Below are 16738 nucleotides of genomic sequence, written 5' to 3'. Positions count from 1 at the left end.
ACGCACGAGTACAATCAAACAATATAGTTTAAAGAAAGCTGTCACAATGCAGTGGCATACTTAACTAGAGCGAGCAAGTGGAAACACTGTGGGAGGCACGCTTACGCTACCCTGACTGCGGCATACGACAGACGCCAGTCTTGGGCCTTACGTCACGCGAGCGGCGCTGGCAGAGCCCGTCTTGGGGTTAATGCTAGGCGATGACGAAATGCTTGCATGAAAGGCTAGGAACCACAAATAGGCCCTTTTAAGCCAAAGTAATGCGCGCGTTTATGGCATCTAGCGTCACTGAAAACGTGAGTCGCATGTGCGAAGCCTGGCCGAAAAGCAAGCAAGTGTGCGGTACATAGTTAACTGTATATAGGAAGCAAAGAGGTGCGGCGAACAGGTCGTCACGAGAATTCAGCCAAAATCATCTGCACAGCGTGGCGGCGATGCTGCAGCGCCAGTGATTGCGGGCCGAATGCAAGTTCTTAGGTTGAGGCCCTGACGTTGCTCTCAAATGACGCGCTTTGGTTAGCCATTGATTAAACAGTGCTTTATATCGAGTACAGAAGAAATGGAATGGTAGAAGACAGATTAAAACTGTCATCCACAGTCTGCCTTTACATAACAAGTGCGACTGCCATGGGTGCCCAACTTGCCCTAAAACAACAAACTAATGATGCTGACTAGAAGAATCAAATTCGCAGGACGTCGAAGTTACGAATACCTTAATAACATGAGCGCTACATCGAGATAGCTTGAAGCGCCTGTCTGATGAAATATAATTTGTTATGGTGCTGTATTCTACGGACACTTACCGGGAGTGCTATGCGTGGCACTTGGCGCGTGCACCTTGGTTGTACGAAATAGGAGCAACACTCGTGAGTTTCCGCCTGCCAACTATAAGACAGCTTTGCAAGCGGCCAAGCGCGAGCATCAAGCAGGCGGTGCAATAGAGCATGAACCAAGTCTGGAACATTGTAAGTGATTGCAAAAGAGTGGGTGGGCGGGCGGTCAAGACGGCGTGTGTGCAGCCTTAATGCGTACGAAGTGACACTCGACAACACCCGGATAAACTTCGTATTCTCTCCCGTTGAGTCCCAGTAGCCCACGAGCAGGACATACCAGGGTTCGACAGAAATGTGGTATTCGGCGTCAAGTAGCCGATGAGGCCAATCTTGGTGCCTGCACGCTCCACTGTCAGGGCGGCCCTTGGCTGTAGGTGTCTAAGCTTTGGTTCATCACTGAAGTCAACGTTGCAGCCTAAGATAGGCACTTGGCTTCCAGTCAAGAGGGGCGCCAGCCCATCGGCACCATGGTCGAACTCGTGGTTTCCCAGTGTCTGCGAAAATGATGTACCAAATAATGGCTTTAATCATGCACTTAAAAATGGACATCCATGCATCAAAATTTTGTTTTGGCACATACAAGAACACAAAGTGCACTATACTATGAATCAACTCACTCCTTAATCGGAAGACTTGGATACAAAGGCATCAGCGCGTTCGAGTGTAAAGTGCTGCCAGTTAGGCGTGTTAATAATAAGCGCATGCTATCTCAATTTCTCAATTTCTTTACTAACTCGAGATCCTTCTTCACGTTGCTTGATACCATCGCTCACATTTGTCTTTTGAACGTATTCCCACGGTAGTGTACAGAAATATGTCCCAGAGAACTCAACTGGGATCTCTTGTTATTAAATACATGAAGCATGGATATTATCAGCATAAAAGCAGTTCAGCATACACGAAGAAAAAACTTGGAGGACGCTTATAAGCTTCGCCTTGAAGAGTGGAGCGCGACAGCGTTATCGCACCCCGTTCGCGCCACCCACTCATTCGCTCGCCATGCTCTTGAGTCACACAAAGACAAAATGTGCGCTTGAGCATGCGGTACGAACGAAAGAATTCGGTGTCTCGGAGAGAGAGACGATCGACGCGAGCCAAACGTGATCGGCACGGACAGCCGGGCCGCGACGCACCAGGAAGGCGGACGCGATCATGGGGCTGACACCTCGATGGGACCATCCTCTATCTCGCTTGGGAGCACCACGCAGACGCATCACTCCTCGCAAGCAGCTCGGCACACATCGCAGGGGACGCTTGCCCACTAGGCACGCTACGGCGCAGTGATCACGTCGCGCAGTGATCATGTCCCGCATCGGATGCTGCACCTGATATGGATGCTCCCTGGCACATACTCCCTGGCACACACCTGCCTCGGCGGCCCCAACCCACGAACTGTTCTGATTCGAGCTTTGATCCCCCCACTGTCCCTTGGGTGCCCTGTAGTTCCTGCGCCGCCTGCTTTATTATAATCTCAGGTGCTTTCCTGCGACTTCCGTTTGTCATTTACATGTGCAGTACAGCTGGATCAGTAATTTTAAATAAATAAATCAAAAGTATTTCGTAGCGGGGAGAAAAGCACCCCACAATGAAAAAAGCCGAGCGGCTTCGGCAACATACCGCGCCCGTGCGAAGAGAATTACGGAACTCCAACGAGCAATCTGACAACAGCTTTCAGTTCCTGACTCGCAACCTCGCCGAGTGGCACTCCTGCAACAGGTATGAACACGGAAAACCGCATACCGCCGGAAGCTTGAACATGATCATCCATAGGTTGCATAACTGCTACCTGCACGGCCAACATTGACCACACCCACGCCATCCCACAACAGACAATAAAGAACCAACTTCTAAAGGCCAAACACACGGTTGCACGCACACCACATCATCACACTACAAGTGAGACGCCATGCTGCTGCGCTGCTACGGTTCCCAGATTAAAGCTGACTACTGCCACCAAGTCTAGCAAGCCTCTCAGGAGCTGGCCACCTCGGCGCGTGGCAACGTGGCGGCGCTCTTGCGGTTCCCGATTTCAATGCATGGGCCCTATGGGTAGCTTGTCCTCTAGAGTTAGTATAGTAACTCTATGGCGCTAGCCCTGTGTATGGAGCTGGTTACGGCGTGGGACAACAACACCGCGAAACGCAGGAACGGGTGCCAAATAGTTTCGCTCTAAAAGAAACTTTTGCGGCAGGCGTACATTCAATAATCAGCCGTGTTCTTCATATCTAAAACAGCACAGAGATCACTAACTTCCGTTTACAGCTGGCTGTTTTAGGCTGCACTTGGACAGTTGAAGACAAAACAGTCCAGCAACAGTGCACCGCAGCGAAGCAGTGAGCCCATGGAGTTACTTACTATACGGACTCTAGAGGACAAGCTACCCATAAGGCCAATTCATTGAAATCTGGAACCGCAAGAGTGCCGCCACGTTGCTACGCGCCGAGGTTGCCAGCTTCTGAAACGCTTGCTAGACTTGGTGACAGTAGGCAGTTTCAATCTGGCAATTATAGCAGCATGGCGTCTCGCTTGTGTGGCGATGTGTTGTGCGTGCACCCGTGTGTTTGGGCTTTATAAGTTCGTTCTTTATTCTATGTCGCGGGATGGCCTGGGTGCGGTCCCTGTTTTCCGTGCAGGTGGCAGTTATGAAACCAAAGGATGATCCTGTGGAAGTTTCCGGTGGTATGCGATTTTCAGCGGTCACGCCTGTTGCAGGAGTGTCACTCGACGAGGTTGCGAATCAGGAACTCGAAGCTGTGGTCAGATTACTCTTTGGCGTTCCGTAATTCTCTTCGCACGGGAGAGGTATGTTGCAGAAATCGCTCGGCTTTTTTTGTTGTGGGATGCTTTTCTCCTCGCTACGAAACATTTTTGATTTATTTATTTATAATTACGGATCCAGCTGTAGTGCACATGTAACTGACAAACGGAAGTCTCAGGAAAGCACCTGAGATTATTATAAAGCAGGAGGCGCAGGAACTCCAGGGCACTCAAGCGACAGTGGGGGGATCAAAGCTCGAAGCAGAACGGTACGTATGTTGGGGCCGCCGAGGTAGGTGTGTGCCAGGGAGTGCTCGCACGGACAGCTCCCCTGGCACGCACAGTGGTGCCTCGCAAGGTCGAGATTCTTTAAAGCCAGCTGCGCCCATGATCTTTCTTTTGCCTCGGTGCAGTGAGCAAGATTAACCACAATAATATGGAGAGCATCCGGTGCAGTCGCGAATGCGAGCCATGGCATATGCAGCTTGCGTCGCTGGTCGTATGTAGCAATAACAGAGGTAGTTGTATGAACTTTATGTATAATCTGCTTTTTACGGTACCCTAAAGGAATGGGTCTGGAGGACAGTGTTGGTGCATTTTTTCGTACCGCCCTAATCCTATACACGCCCCCCTTGCAAACACAGACACGTGCCGCTTTTTTTCAATATGTTTACATACAATTCTTTCCTATGACGGATTGACCAGTTCAAGTTGTGAACTTCTCAATAACTGTCATAGGATTTACTGCAATAAACACAATTCCACGATCGGATTGTTTACTTTTATTTTATTGTAACAGTGAGAACTACATAGAACCTTATTTTGAGTATGTGAGAGAAGTATAGGCCTTTTGCACATGTGGTTATCAAAAGCTTAATCCAATGTGCAGTACACAGACAAAGGAGCTGCTACAATATGGAGTGCATCGAGGGCCACCAAACACATTGTTACGATCGGCCTGCAGGGGTAGTGCTCTGCAAAGCTATCTCAACCCGCTGCAGATGCTTCGATCGACCCGCGGTGGTGGCGCCTTTCAGAGAACCTGCGAAGACGACAGGGCTAACCGACCATGAAATTCCTTCGGAGAATTGGAGACCACGGCAGCGTTAATCCACCATGCGCCTTCTTCGCAGAATCGGTAATGGCAGCAGGGCTGGCCACGTTTGGCGGACCGTGCATTGTTGGTTGATTTGCCGTGACTTTCATGGTCTCTTTGCAGCAAGAAGAGCTTCTCTAACAAAGTGTGCTTTGCGGTACGTTTTTCCTCGGGCCCCAGGATTCGTGACAGTCTGCTGACACTCTGGAGACTACCCGAGAAAGTCAGCTCTGGAATTAAGAGGCGCCGGCTGGGGTCAGGCGCGACCACCTCTTCGAGGACACGCTCAACACGAGATCTGGAAATCCAAAGTGCGTACATGTGTGTGTGAGCCCTGCCCCTTCAAGCTTATTATTAAGTTCAAGTTTACTGAAGTTTACACGCACACACATGTATGTATATGACTTTAAGATGTTTAAGATATGGTTCCGCAAGGTTCGATTTCAAAATTTGATGCACTTCTTGGAAAACAACTTTCTCTCTTTCACGCGTATTCTTTCTTATACCGGGTGCTTCATCTAACTTTACTCAGAGTTTAAAAGTATGCTGATGCACTCTAAGACGACGCGATTAAATGCATGTTGCTCACTTTTGTATGTGTCACACTATCCTTGTATTTTTCTTAATTGGTTAAATAGTGAAGAAAATTAGCCATTCTGAAGCAAAAAAGTTAGACGAAAAATTCAAATTAGAAAGTTTCAGAGCACTTTGCAAAACGCACAATTAGGCAATTGCTAACTTTCTATCTAGTAAGTGTTAGTGTTTTTCAGCTTACTGCGGATGTCCGCGAAATGAAAAGAAATATCACGTGACATTACCCGCTTGCGCACCGTACATGCAGCGCTCCCAAACGAACATAGCATCTAGCAGGGTGTGCTGCCGCTTAAAAGGCGACAGGGCGGTGACGAAGGCGTTGTCTGTGGTATTGACGCCAGCGATGTGCTTCCCTCGTGGCGGTTCATGATCGCAATAAGCAGACGAGTGTTCAAACCGGTTAAATGTTGTGTTCGTTGCTGCGCCGAAGGCTTAGGAGCAGTTCAATCAAACTCCATATTTATTTTGACCACCTGGGGTTCTTTAACCTGCACCGAACGCACAGTACACGGGCGTTTTTGCATTTAACCCCCATCGTAATGCAGCCGCCGCGGCCGGCATTAGATTCCAGGCACTCGCGTTAGTAGCGCTACACCTCAGCCACTACGCCACCACGGCGGGTGCGGCGGAGAAAGTAGTGAACATTGTTTTTAAACAGTGCGTTTTGCTTAGATGTTACCCTTAGCGCGCAAAAGAATGAAACGAAAAGCTTGGCCGATATGTACGGCATGGTGCTCATATTTCACATGGAGGCCAAAGTCGCATGGAGGCCAAAGACGGGGTGCTGGTCAATGTGCTGGGAATCTGCTTGGCCACCAAGCACAATCTGCGCTGCTATACTTTTCCGGTGACAAATCGCACAACGCAGAAGCACACGCACAACTGTGTAAAGAATGGGACGACAGACCGTCTGCAGTTTGCCATGACGTCGAAGTAAGAAGCATAAACAGCGACATTTCTGTACTTTTCTGATCAATAGTTCAGTTCGCATAGTTGCGGCGCGCATTACTTTTTTTTATAATCCACACAACGAAAACTGTGCGCGCCCAAATGGCGCGGCGTTTGCGACGTTGAAATTTTGCGCATTTCCCACGCACTCCATTAGCTCCCGCCGGTGCACTGTGTTACTGCGATAAAGAAAGTAGGTCATCATTTGGCAGCAGTGGTCACGGCCGGAAACTACGAACTTCAGCAAAAACATTCTGCTTGCTTTTGCAAGTTAGTGCCGCTGCTGGTTAAGCATTTATTCAATTTACCGTTTTTCCGTGACTGCTGCTGCTCCAGGTGCTCGTATTATTTTTGTGCTTGCCACTATGCCTACTTGTGGGGAACTCGCGAAACGAATTGATCAGTTAGAAGCCATGTTCAAGGGTAGATGTGACGAGGCAGTCACTGATCTTGAAAAAAGCGTTCGCTGAAGCTATCAATAGAACCAAACGTTGCTGAATTGACACGTGAAATGGAGTCTCTGATTAAAAGTGTCGACATGCTCAACTCAATGGTTGAGGAAGCCCGACCTCAAAATGCTACTTTGACCGCAGCTAACAAAGAACTAAAAACGGAGAATGAAGCACATGGCAAACGCCTGTCAGAACTTGAGCAGCGCTCAAAAATAAACAATGTGGAAATCAAGGGAGTAGCATGCACACAGGGCGAGAACCGTTCTGCGATCATGAAAGCTGTCAGTGAAAAAATATGCTGTCGAATTTCTGACGATGACATCGATGTTGTACACCGCGTCCCAGCGAGGTCAGGAACGGGCAATAGGAACATTAGTGCTCGGTTCTGCTCAAGGACAAAGAAGCAGAATTTTGTTTCTAAAGCAAGAAAGGCTCGCCTAAATTCTAAAGATCTCGGCTTCGCAGGACTGAATCATGTTTCCATTTATATTAATGATCACCTGACCGGAGAAAACAAAGTGCTGTTTGCGAAGGCTCCATCACTGAAAAGGGACAAGGGATGGCAATTTCTATGGAGCGAGAATTGCCAAATAAAGGCAAGAAACACGTGCGACAGTCGAGTCTTTCGTATCTTGTTAGAGGGCGAATTATCAGTCTTCCGGTAGTTGTGGGAGGGTCAGGAAATTTACCCATTTTGTTGCGTTCGATAATGCCATCTTATTTTTCAACTGGACAACTTAAATCTTTTTTTAGGAACTCATGCCTATCTGTGATTCACTTTAACACTCGAAGTCTAAAAAAAATACCATGATGAAATCCACAACTTTTTAGCAGCTTTATACCACACATTTTCTCTCATCTGCATTTCTGAAACTTCGCTGTCAGATGCAGATAATGATTTGGCTTTCCCTCTTATGCTTGGGAATATTGCTACCGCCCTCATCAGAGCTACGGAGGTGTCGCTGCTTTTATATCTCCAAATGTGCATTACAAACGAAGACGTGACATATCATTTTCAGTGCCAAATTGTGAAGCTGTGTGGATCTAACTGGAGGATGCGAGCCAGACAATTCTCGGTTGCCTGTATCGCTCACCTTCAACTTCCACATCTGCTTTTTGCAATGACCTGAACATTATACTTGGTAACTTGTCTTCAGAAAAGAACAATGTTGTGCTTCTTGGTGACATTAACATCAATCTTTTGGATGACCGCAGCGCTGTTACTACTGCCTACACTAACTTCCTTCATGTATTTGGCTTTAAATCATTGGTTTCCCTTCCAACTAGATGTGATTTAGGGGCTTCGGTCACATTAATAGATCACATATTTTCCAACCTTATGCGCCCTCCAGTTTGCGGTGTACTTGAAATTAACATCACTGACCATTTTCCTGTCTTTTTAAACTTTCTTATCAATTATTTAAACCTTGTCATAAATTCTATAAACCCTTGATTAATAAAGAAGACTTCATCGATCGCGTTGGTGAGCAAAATTGGTGTTCTGTGTTTTCAGAGTCAAACGCTGAATCTGAATTTAATGACTTTTCGGAGGACATAAAGAAATGCATCGCTAATTCTACAAGCTTCGTAAAATGCAGAAGACTTGTCCCAGCTTTACAGAACGCTTGGTTAACCAATGGTCTACTAACTAGCCTACGTGAAAAAGATGACCTGTACCGAAAACTTAAATAGCGCCCTTTAATATTCGACTCAAAACTCGCTATAAGATCTATTGTAACTTGCTAAACCGGCTGCTCAGGGTAGCCAAAAGAAAATATTATGAATTCAGAAGAGCCGAAGCCGGCGCAGATTCTAAAAGGCAGTGGAATATAATAAATTCCTTCTTAAACTGAACCCATCCGACTAAACCAATAAGTAAGCTTCATTCATGAGAGCAGCATTCCGGGCAAGTTGGTAATCCATTGCTTAAATGATATTGCGCGACATAAAAACGACACGGACGTGTGTCGTTGGTGTGTCGTCTTCATTCACGTCCGTGTCGTTTTTATGTCGCGCAATAACATTTAAGCAAGCTTCATTCATGAGACGCCGCGTCTGATGAATGAAGCAGAAGAAATCGCGAACGCATTTAATGAGTTTCGCTGTGACCATTGCTCTGATCATACCACTGATACTTAACTATCATTTCAGCGATACTTACAATCATTATACCTATTCCAAGTGGCCCAGATGAAATAATTAATATCATGCATGATTTAAAGGCTACAGGAGCTGGTCTGGACAAAATGAGTTCCATTAATAATAAATTAGCAGCTCATCTTATCGCTCTCCCGTTGTCTCATGTTATCAATTTGATTTTTAAAACTGGAGTATTTCCAAGTAAACCAAAAAAAGCAAAAATTACTCCAGTATTTAAAAAGGGTGACCGCTCCTACATTTCTAACTGTCACCCTACTGCTATTCTTCCTTTGTGTAGCAAGGTTATCGATAAAGGTATTGAAAAACGCTTAACCAAATACTTCTCAAAATTTAACATTCTTTTACCAAATCAATTTAGCTTCAGGGTAGGATCCTCGACTGATTGTGCTATACTTTCTTTCACGGATAAAATAAAAGACGGCAGACTACAAGCATACATCTCACTTATCAGAAGTAAACTGGAATACGCATCGCCTATCTGGAAGCCTCATCAAGCATATTTAACAAATGCCATCGAAGCTTAAAACACCGCGCTACCAGATTTATTCACTCTTCATACTCATACGACGTTAGCATATCATCTCCAAAATTACGATCAGGTTTGTGTGATCTTTCTGCTCACCGTCGCATTGCAAGTCTTGGTTTGTATCACAAGTTTCTTTATTTGCCCCTACAACAATAGTACATCTGCGCACCCCCACCTCGCAGATCCCATCTCATCGGTCACCCTCTTCAAGTTTTGCGTCTACGAGCCCGTACTACTACCTTCATGAACTCATTTTTTTCAAGAATGGCAGCTGACTGAAACGGCCTTCCACACCATATCGCTGTCATAACCTGTCCATCCACATTTGCGACTTCTGTAAACGCCTGCATCTTGTAAACACCACCCCTTATGTAACACCCTAAAAGGGGTCTTTAAGGAAAATAAAGTGACGTGATGAGCGATGTGATGCCGGTTTCCACGCAGGATCAGTTTTTATCGACTTATCCAAAGCAGTTGAATCCATAAACCACGTCATCTTACTTGCCAAACTACGAGCAGTAGGCGTCGATGGCTCAGCATTAGCAATTATAAAAAGTTACCTAACAGATAGACAACAAGCTGTGTATTTTAGTTTCTCACTTTCTAATTTCAGAATAACGAATAAAGGGCCCCGCAGGGGTCTGTACTTGGCCCACTACTATTCCTGCTTTATATAAATGATTTACCCGGTAGTTTAACAGAAACTGAGGCCTTTCTTTAAGCTGACGACACTACATTACTTGCAACCGATTGTTCACTAACTTCTTTGACTACTAAGCTAAACACTGATATGAAAAATATTTTAACGTGGTGCCAGCTTAACTCGCTAAGCATAAATCCTACCAAAATGTCTTTTATGCTTTTTCATTAGAATCATAGGATACCAAAATTCATTTCCACTGTCAACCTAAACTCTCTTAGCATCAGTGCAGTTAATGAATGCTCCTTTCTCGGAATATTTCTTGACTCAAACTTAAAATTTATGAAGCATATCGCCTACTTGAAGCGCAAAATTTCTCCCGGTATTAGAATTTAAGTTAAATCTAGATATTATTTTAGTAAACGAACATTGCGGACCTTGTAATATTCTTTTATTCACAGCCATCTCAATTATTGCATTACAGCATGGTGTAACAGATATCCAAGTCATATAGCACCACTACAGCATTTGCAGTATCAAGCCATCCGGTTATTGTCTTTCAGCCCATTCTACTGCAGTGCTTCTGATATGCTTCTCAACCACAAAATACTTTCACTAAAAAATCTTGTTAAATATAAATTAGCCGTAATGTTATTTAAGTTAATACGTAATCCTTCTCCAGTAAATATATTTTCTGCGGCTACTTTGGTTAACTTGAACCGCACAAGGTTTGCAGCTAAGAACAATTTCTGATTGCCACTAACACATACTAATTATTGAAAACGATCTGGATGTTTCGCTGCATTATCCACTTGGAACAGCCCCCCACTAGACGTTAAGCGCTCTTCGTCTTTAGGTTTCTTCAAGAAAACATTCACTTTTCCACTAGATAGCCAAAATATTCCACATATCTAAGTTATTCACTCCACTCCAGCTCATTTCCTTTCCGTTTTTTATTTTTCTTTCGTTTTCTTTTCTCATTTATAGCCTTTATAAGTATTTTGGTTTTTTCTGTTGTGACTGCCTTAAACTACTGTTTTAATTCTAGGACTAGCTATTGATTTATATTACTTTACAGTTTGTACTACCTTTACTTTGTATAATGTTCCTCATAGTGACTACTGTATTGCTGTTTTATGTTTTGTACTTCCTCTAATGTATGTATTTTCTGACAGGAGGTCTCCTTTGAGCCAATTGCTCTGGAAATCATCGAGTTATAATGCTGCGAAATCATCGAGTTATAAGCCTTGCCAACCGCGTGTGTTTTGTTTTCCACCAGTTCGCGCGCATTCAACTTTCTTTTTTCATCTTCTCCGCTTGTCGCCATCGAGTGCATCGGGCAAACGGCTTCGCGTAGGCGCTCTTTACATTCTCAAGAAAGGCAGATTCCATGGCACTCCATGTCCTACTTTACTGGGATAGAACATTCAAAATAATGTAACAGCGTGAAATTTCAGTTTTTGGCACTTCAGTAACTGATTCGTTTAACAAAGTTTTAAAATCAGTAAAGGAACGAGCCTGGGCTTATCTGCCATGTCGTCCCACTGTGTTTCCAGGCGGCATGAATACGTTATAGGCAACATAAACATCAATAATTAGCAAAGTTTCTTGCGACCACAGAAATAGCTAGTTATGTCGAAAAGCTATTTTTACTTTGAATCCAAGCACTAGAAAGAACTGATTGAAAGGGGCGCGCATCGTTGTGAACTAAATGACGCCTTGCCACAAGCTTAAAATAATGCTTTGGGCGGAGCAGTTCCCTGAAAAACCTTCTTTGAGAGTAAGTAAAATTTCAGTAGCATCAGGTAGACGGCGAGCAAAAGAATGTAACACTGTGGTTTTTATATGAAGGAGCTGCCTTTAATACGTGGCCATAACAGTTAAGTAGATGAGCAGAAATAATTTTTAAAGTAAGGAGAGCAATGTGAAATAAATTATTTGACCAGCCTACACTGCCATTGGCAATAGGAGCAACACCTTAGTGTTTTTCTATGACTAGTCATTTGTATCCATCCATTTAAGTCAGCCTAATGGTCCATGCAGCTCTTTTGATCGTTGCTTTTGGTGCATCGTGGTGTCACGTTTTAATACCGACATCTTTTTTGAGATTCCAAATGAGCTGGGAGACCCCCCAGTTGGAATGCTAAAGGTGAATTCTTTTGGTCATCCATTCTGTACCGTCACCATGAGCAAATACAGTGATGCCATGAAAATGTATAGCAGGAAGCAGGAAAAAGCAACATTGCTGATACAACTGCAAGCATTTCCTCCAGTGATCAATTGGTCAGAGTCCCTTCAGTAGCAGACATGGTGCATTTAAGCACTGAGTTGAAAGACTTTGCCACTGCATCGGGACTGGGAGTGAATTTCAGCGTCACTTGTGAGCATATTAAACGCTGAATTTGCCTTCTTCAGGGTCTATGCCGGATATAAGAGGGGCTTTCAGGAACTTTGTGCACATTAGTGATCTAAATGAGTGCACATCTGTCTAGTTTTACCAGAACGGAGGTATCAAACTAAAACAGCAACACCCATTGAGAAAGTTGGCTGAAGAACGAGCAGTGATCGGTGCAGTTCTCATTTCGACGGCCAAATTCCAAAAAGATAGATGCCGAGCTGGATGGTGTGCAGTGCCGGTAACCACATACTGTAGCCAGCATGGCATGAATCTCCTTGGAATTATGTCTTTTTAAGATAAAGAAATTGCATCACTGCTCATAAAACAATTGGAAATTGGGAGGTTGAGCAGAGGTGGCTGGGCTCCCCTCCGGAGCAGCTAGTGCACTCCCACTGCCATACTGAAAATCCTACCTTAATTAGAACTAGTGGTGCATGTTGTGCTATTACGCAGCCAAGTGTATTCCTTGTTTTGTGTTAAGGGGACACTATGGCGCGTTAAATCAATTTAAAATTAGAAAGCATCATTTTAAATATCTAATTTTGTTAAGTTCTTGGTAGTTTGTTGATTATGAGAGAAAATAAAGCTCAAAGTTCAATTTTCTGAGTATCGCCCCAAAATCTTTGTGCTGACACTTCATTGTCACATCGTGGATTTCAAGTATTTTTAGAAAGTTGGGTTGTATTGGTTTAGTAAAAGTTCCTGGTCGTTTTTATTTTGGGCCTTTGGCTTCTTGGCATACGAAGAATAAAAGCTTTATTTGCAAAATAAAATTGCTACACCTGAAAAGACATCAAAATCCATGATGTCACAGCAAGCTGGTGTGGCAACTTCAAGGCTGCACTGCCACCAATCTTTCCTTTTGCTCCTTTTACAATTTGCTCAGCCTCTTGTCACGGTACCAGTGAATCTCTTGAATTGTAGGAAAGTGATTTAGAGATACATCTAAAATAATTTTTCTCGTTAGTGCTTTCATGCCGTAGTTCCTTAGGGGCGTTGGCACAGCACCACTAAGCACGAGGTCACAGGATCAAACAACCGCATTTTGATGGAGGTGAAATGCAGAACTACCCATGTACCATGCAGCCTGAGGTGGTCAAAATTAATCCAGAGTTGCCCACTATGGCGCGCCTCAAGATCGGATTGTCATTTTGGCACGTGAAACGGCAGAATTTAATTATTTTAATTTTTTAGTGCTCCTTTAAGTTGTAGCATTCACTATCTCTGCAAAAACTCATACTCAAAGTATTCTCGATAAAGATTTAATAAACAGTAGATATAAGTGTCTGCTTATATTTTAATTAGTGGTGATACGTGATGACTATTAGAACGGTGACACATCGAGACAGACAGAATTGTAATATAATGTGTGAGGGCATGATGACGGACATCGAGGAAATGACAGTCTCCTGAAAGGTCCCTGACATGAACATCAACTGACTGTCCACAAACTTCTGTGTTCACTCCGTGATCTTGTGCAGCGTGTGCTTTGCTAGTCGATTAATTTAATTGATGAGTTGGTGGTTGGCACATACTGTCTTTGCAGCTTATGTACATTTGATACAGCAGAGTGAAATCTCGCATGTTACTTCTGAAGCGCAGCAAGCGAACCTGATTTGTAGTGGTAATCTTAGCAACAATCGACAGTCATGTCCACTTTCGAGCTCCTAATGCTACTTGCCAACACGAGCAGCAGCAGTTGCCCAAGACAGCGTGAAAGAGATTAATTGAAAAGTGGAATATGTCCAGGGTCACATACCCAGTCTCCCAAGTTGTTCTGATGGTTGATTATGAACCAACTTCCCTCAACATAGCAGCCCAAACTCTACCCATTAGACAATGGGCTACCCATTGACACAAATGAGTGGCAAAATAGAGACAAAAACTCGAAAATATGAAGTATCCTAAGAATGGCAATCCCATTCAATAACACTAGATCTTTCCGATACTTTGGCGTACTCATTGTTTTTCTTGTTTGTGCTGGATTGTTTTCCTGAAACCTGTGGCATCCAGACAGCATAAGAAGCTAGTAAGAAGTGAAGTTTAGCATTCTAGATTTGCAACAGGCACTTTTATAGTTCATTAGCAGTAGGGCTGTTGTGTAAATTTGCTTGAAAGGCTTAAAACTGCTTTGCTAACATTTGCTTAAACATGTAGGTTCACATAGGTAGGATGAGTGCACATTGAGAAGGTTATCGCGGCACAGCTTACCATGGCCTGCGGTGGTGTACAAGGAAAGTTTGCAAGGGCATTGCTTCACCATATGTTCACAGAGGAGGAACTCATGGGCCATTCGGGTTTTGGAAATAACACCAAGGGGCAAAAGAGGCTCTTGACCCCACCAGGGTCAGGGCTGTTATAGGCAAGCACCATATATCCTTTCTAGTTGCATTTTTGCGTTCACATTACTTTTCCGAAATTAGCAACTTCCCATTGGCATAACAAACGACTTTCAAGTAGCCCATGTGTGCAGTTGTGTGCTACAATAGCCTACCATTTGGAATGACTGTTCATATGAGCTTAAGTGCCTAATGCCACCACACTCAAATGCTTCTAAAATTTAAAAGTTGCCTTCATTGCCAGAAGTTTTTAGCAGCTACACCAGTTGAGCTGCATTTGCGCATTAGCTGTGCTACCTGGCTGTCATTGCAATGAATAGTTGTCTGTGAAGCACGCTCCAAATCTAGTGGCGTGGAGAACATGTTTAAGTAGCCGGAAAATGCTATTCTGATACACGAATTGCGGAGAAGCTATGCTCAAGTGTGGTTACTGCTCATCTCGAGGAGCAGCACGATCACCAAATTTCAGCAATCAAAACAGCTCGCCACGTTCTGAGTCTGAGATGTGAAACAGTAGTTTCACCGATTTTAACAGAATACATTGAATTAAAGTTGCTCCTGTCTTGAAGGAGGTCCATGTGACGCCAGTAGCAGCCTTTCAGCAGAGGGAACCTGAGTTGTTTGGCAATTTTCTTTTGGTTGTTTCAATCAAAGAAACAACAGCGACAGAGCTGTCGGCATCACTGTCAACAGTACTATGTTTAGTGGACGCTTTCGCATTCTAAGCACCTAACCTACGACTCGCATTTATTAACATGCACTTTATCACTTTGTATTCTAAGATATGAAAAAAATATTTATGTGGCTTTTCCCCATATACTTCAATAAATTGAGAATAGGCCCTTGGGGCCTATTGTATTAAGCTTCTTACAGACCATCAGACATGTCCACTACTACCATTCTGAAATTCTTGGAATTGTTTCCTGCTTCCTTACTTCACCTGCCTGTTTACAGCGTTATTATGAACCATTGCCATGTAGATTATGGGCTTAAATTTATCAAATAGATGAATGGGCTTTCCCATCGCTCTTGTTTAGCCCGTTGAGGATCACATCTTCGGGAGAAATATGCCTCTCCAATTTAGGAGTTGCAAATACTCAAAATCTTCGAATTGAATAGTGTCCTATTCGATTTGGTCTTTGAATGGTCAGTATTTCTAATGCGAGTACTATTATAATATTTCGAAACACCAATAAAACATGGAATTTGAGCCAAAGTACGGTAAATTTTCGCCTCCAATAACGTAGTATGGACATAAAACGTTAGATCTTGTAATACCAGACCAGGCTACATTACTTAAGTAGCTGTATTTGAGAGGCTGTACAGCAATCATTTATACTTACTGAAGAGTCCTGTGCATGTGAAAAAACTTTTTGCTGCTCCACTTGTGCTTTGATTAAACAGCTCTTCATAACATAGTATGCAATGACAGAAACGTGCCAAATTTAAGAATAATAGGATGTGAACATTTTACATTAATTGTGATATCAGCTGTTCATTATTCAAAAGCTATCCAATATTCTATTTACTTCTGGCATTATTCGGTTCGGTCTCAAAAATCACTATTCGCGCATCCCTAATATTTTCATTGCAGATTTAAGTTCTTCAGAGTGACTTTCCGAGAAAAAAATGGGTGAATAATTTTTTAAGATGACAATAAAGTGGCAAAACCCTTTCAATATTTGCAGTTTTACAAGTCTTATTTTTCTATGCAGGATAAAGCAGCATATTTTTTGTGCAATGAAACTATAAATACTTGTTTTATCGTAAACTAGGTGAAGTGAGGACGCTCCCAAATTACTGCAATGACACACACCACGGAGCTAAGTGAAAAATCAGTTTTGGAGAAACCAAACCAGCGACAGCACTATAAGAATACCTTCTAGAAGTCTCAGAAGGTTGCACCGCCTCCTGTGGGATGCCAGACAACACTTTTTTCTGAAAAGGCACATTTCTTCAAAATGTTCCGCCACAGCCACAGATGTACGGCAGTGA

The 16738-nt window shown here is 43.6% G+C and overlaps 1 protein-coding gene across 3 annotated transcripts in view; it reads right to left on the bottom strand.

Moving 5' to 3' along the window:
• The window catches only part of LOC142584592 (protein 5NUC-like), a 761070-nt gene that overhangs the window by 485768 nt on the left and 258564 nt on the right, over positions 1 to 16738 (bottom strand). For all 3 annotated transcript variants that reach the window (XM_075694708.1, XM_075694710.1, XM_075694709.1), the window contains exon 3: positions 1111 to 1327. In XM_075694708.1, coding sequence (XP_075550823.1) covers positions 1111 to 1327 — 217 coding nt within the window. The remainder of the gene's footprint in view (positions 1 to 1110; positions 1328 to 16738) is intronic.

The sequence above is a fragment of the Dermacentor variabilis genome, chromosome 6 (assembly GCF_050947875.1).
Source record: "Dermacentor variabilis isolate Ectoservices chromosome 6, ASM5094787v1, whole genome shotgun sequence".
NCBI classification, from domain to species: Eukaryota; Metazoa; Arthropoda; class Arachnida; order Ixodida; family Ixodidae; genus Dermacentor; species Dermacentor variabilis.
The sequence above is the reverse complement of the archived record's forward strand: the minus strand, read 5'-3'. Positions and strand labels throughout refer to the sequence as shown.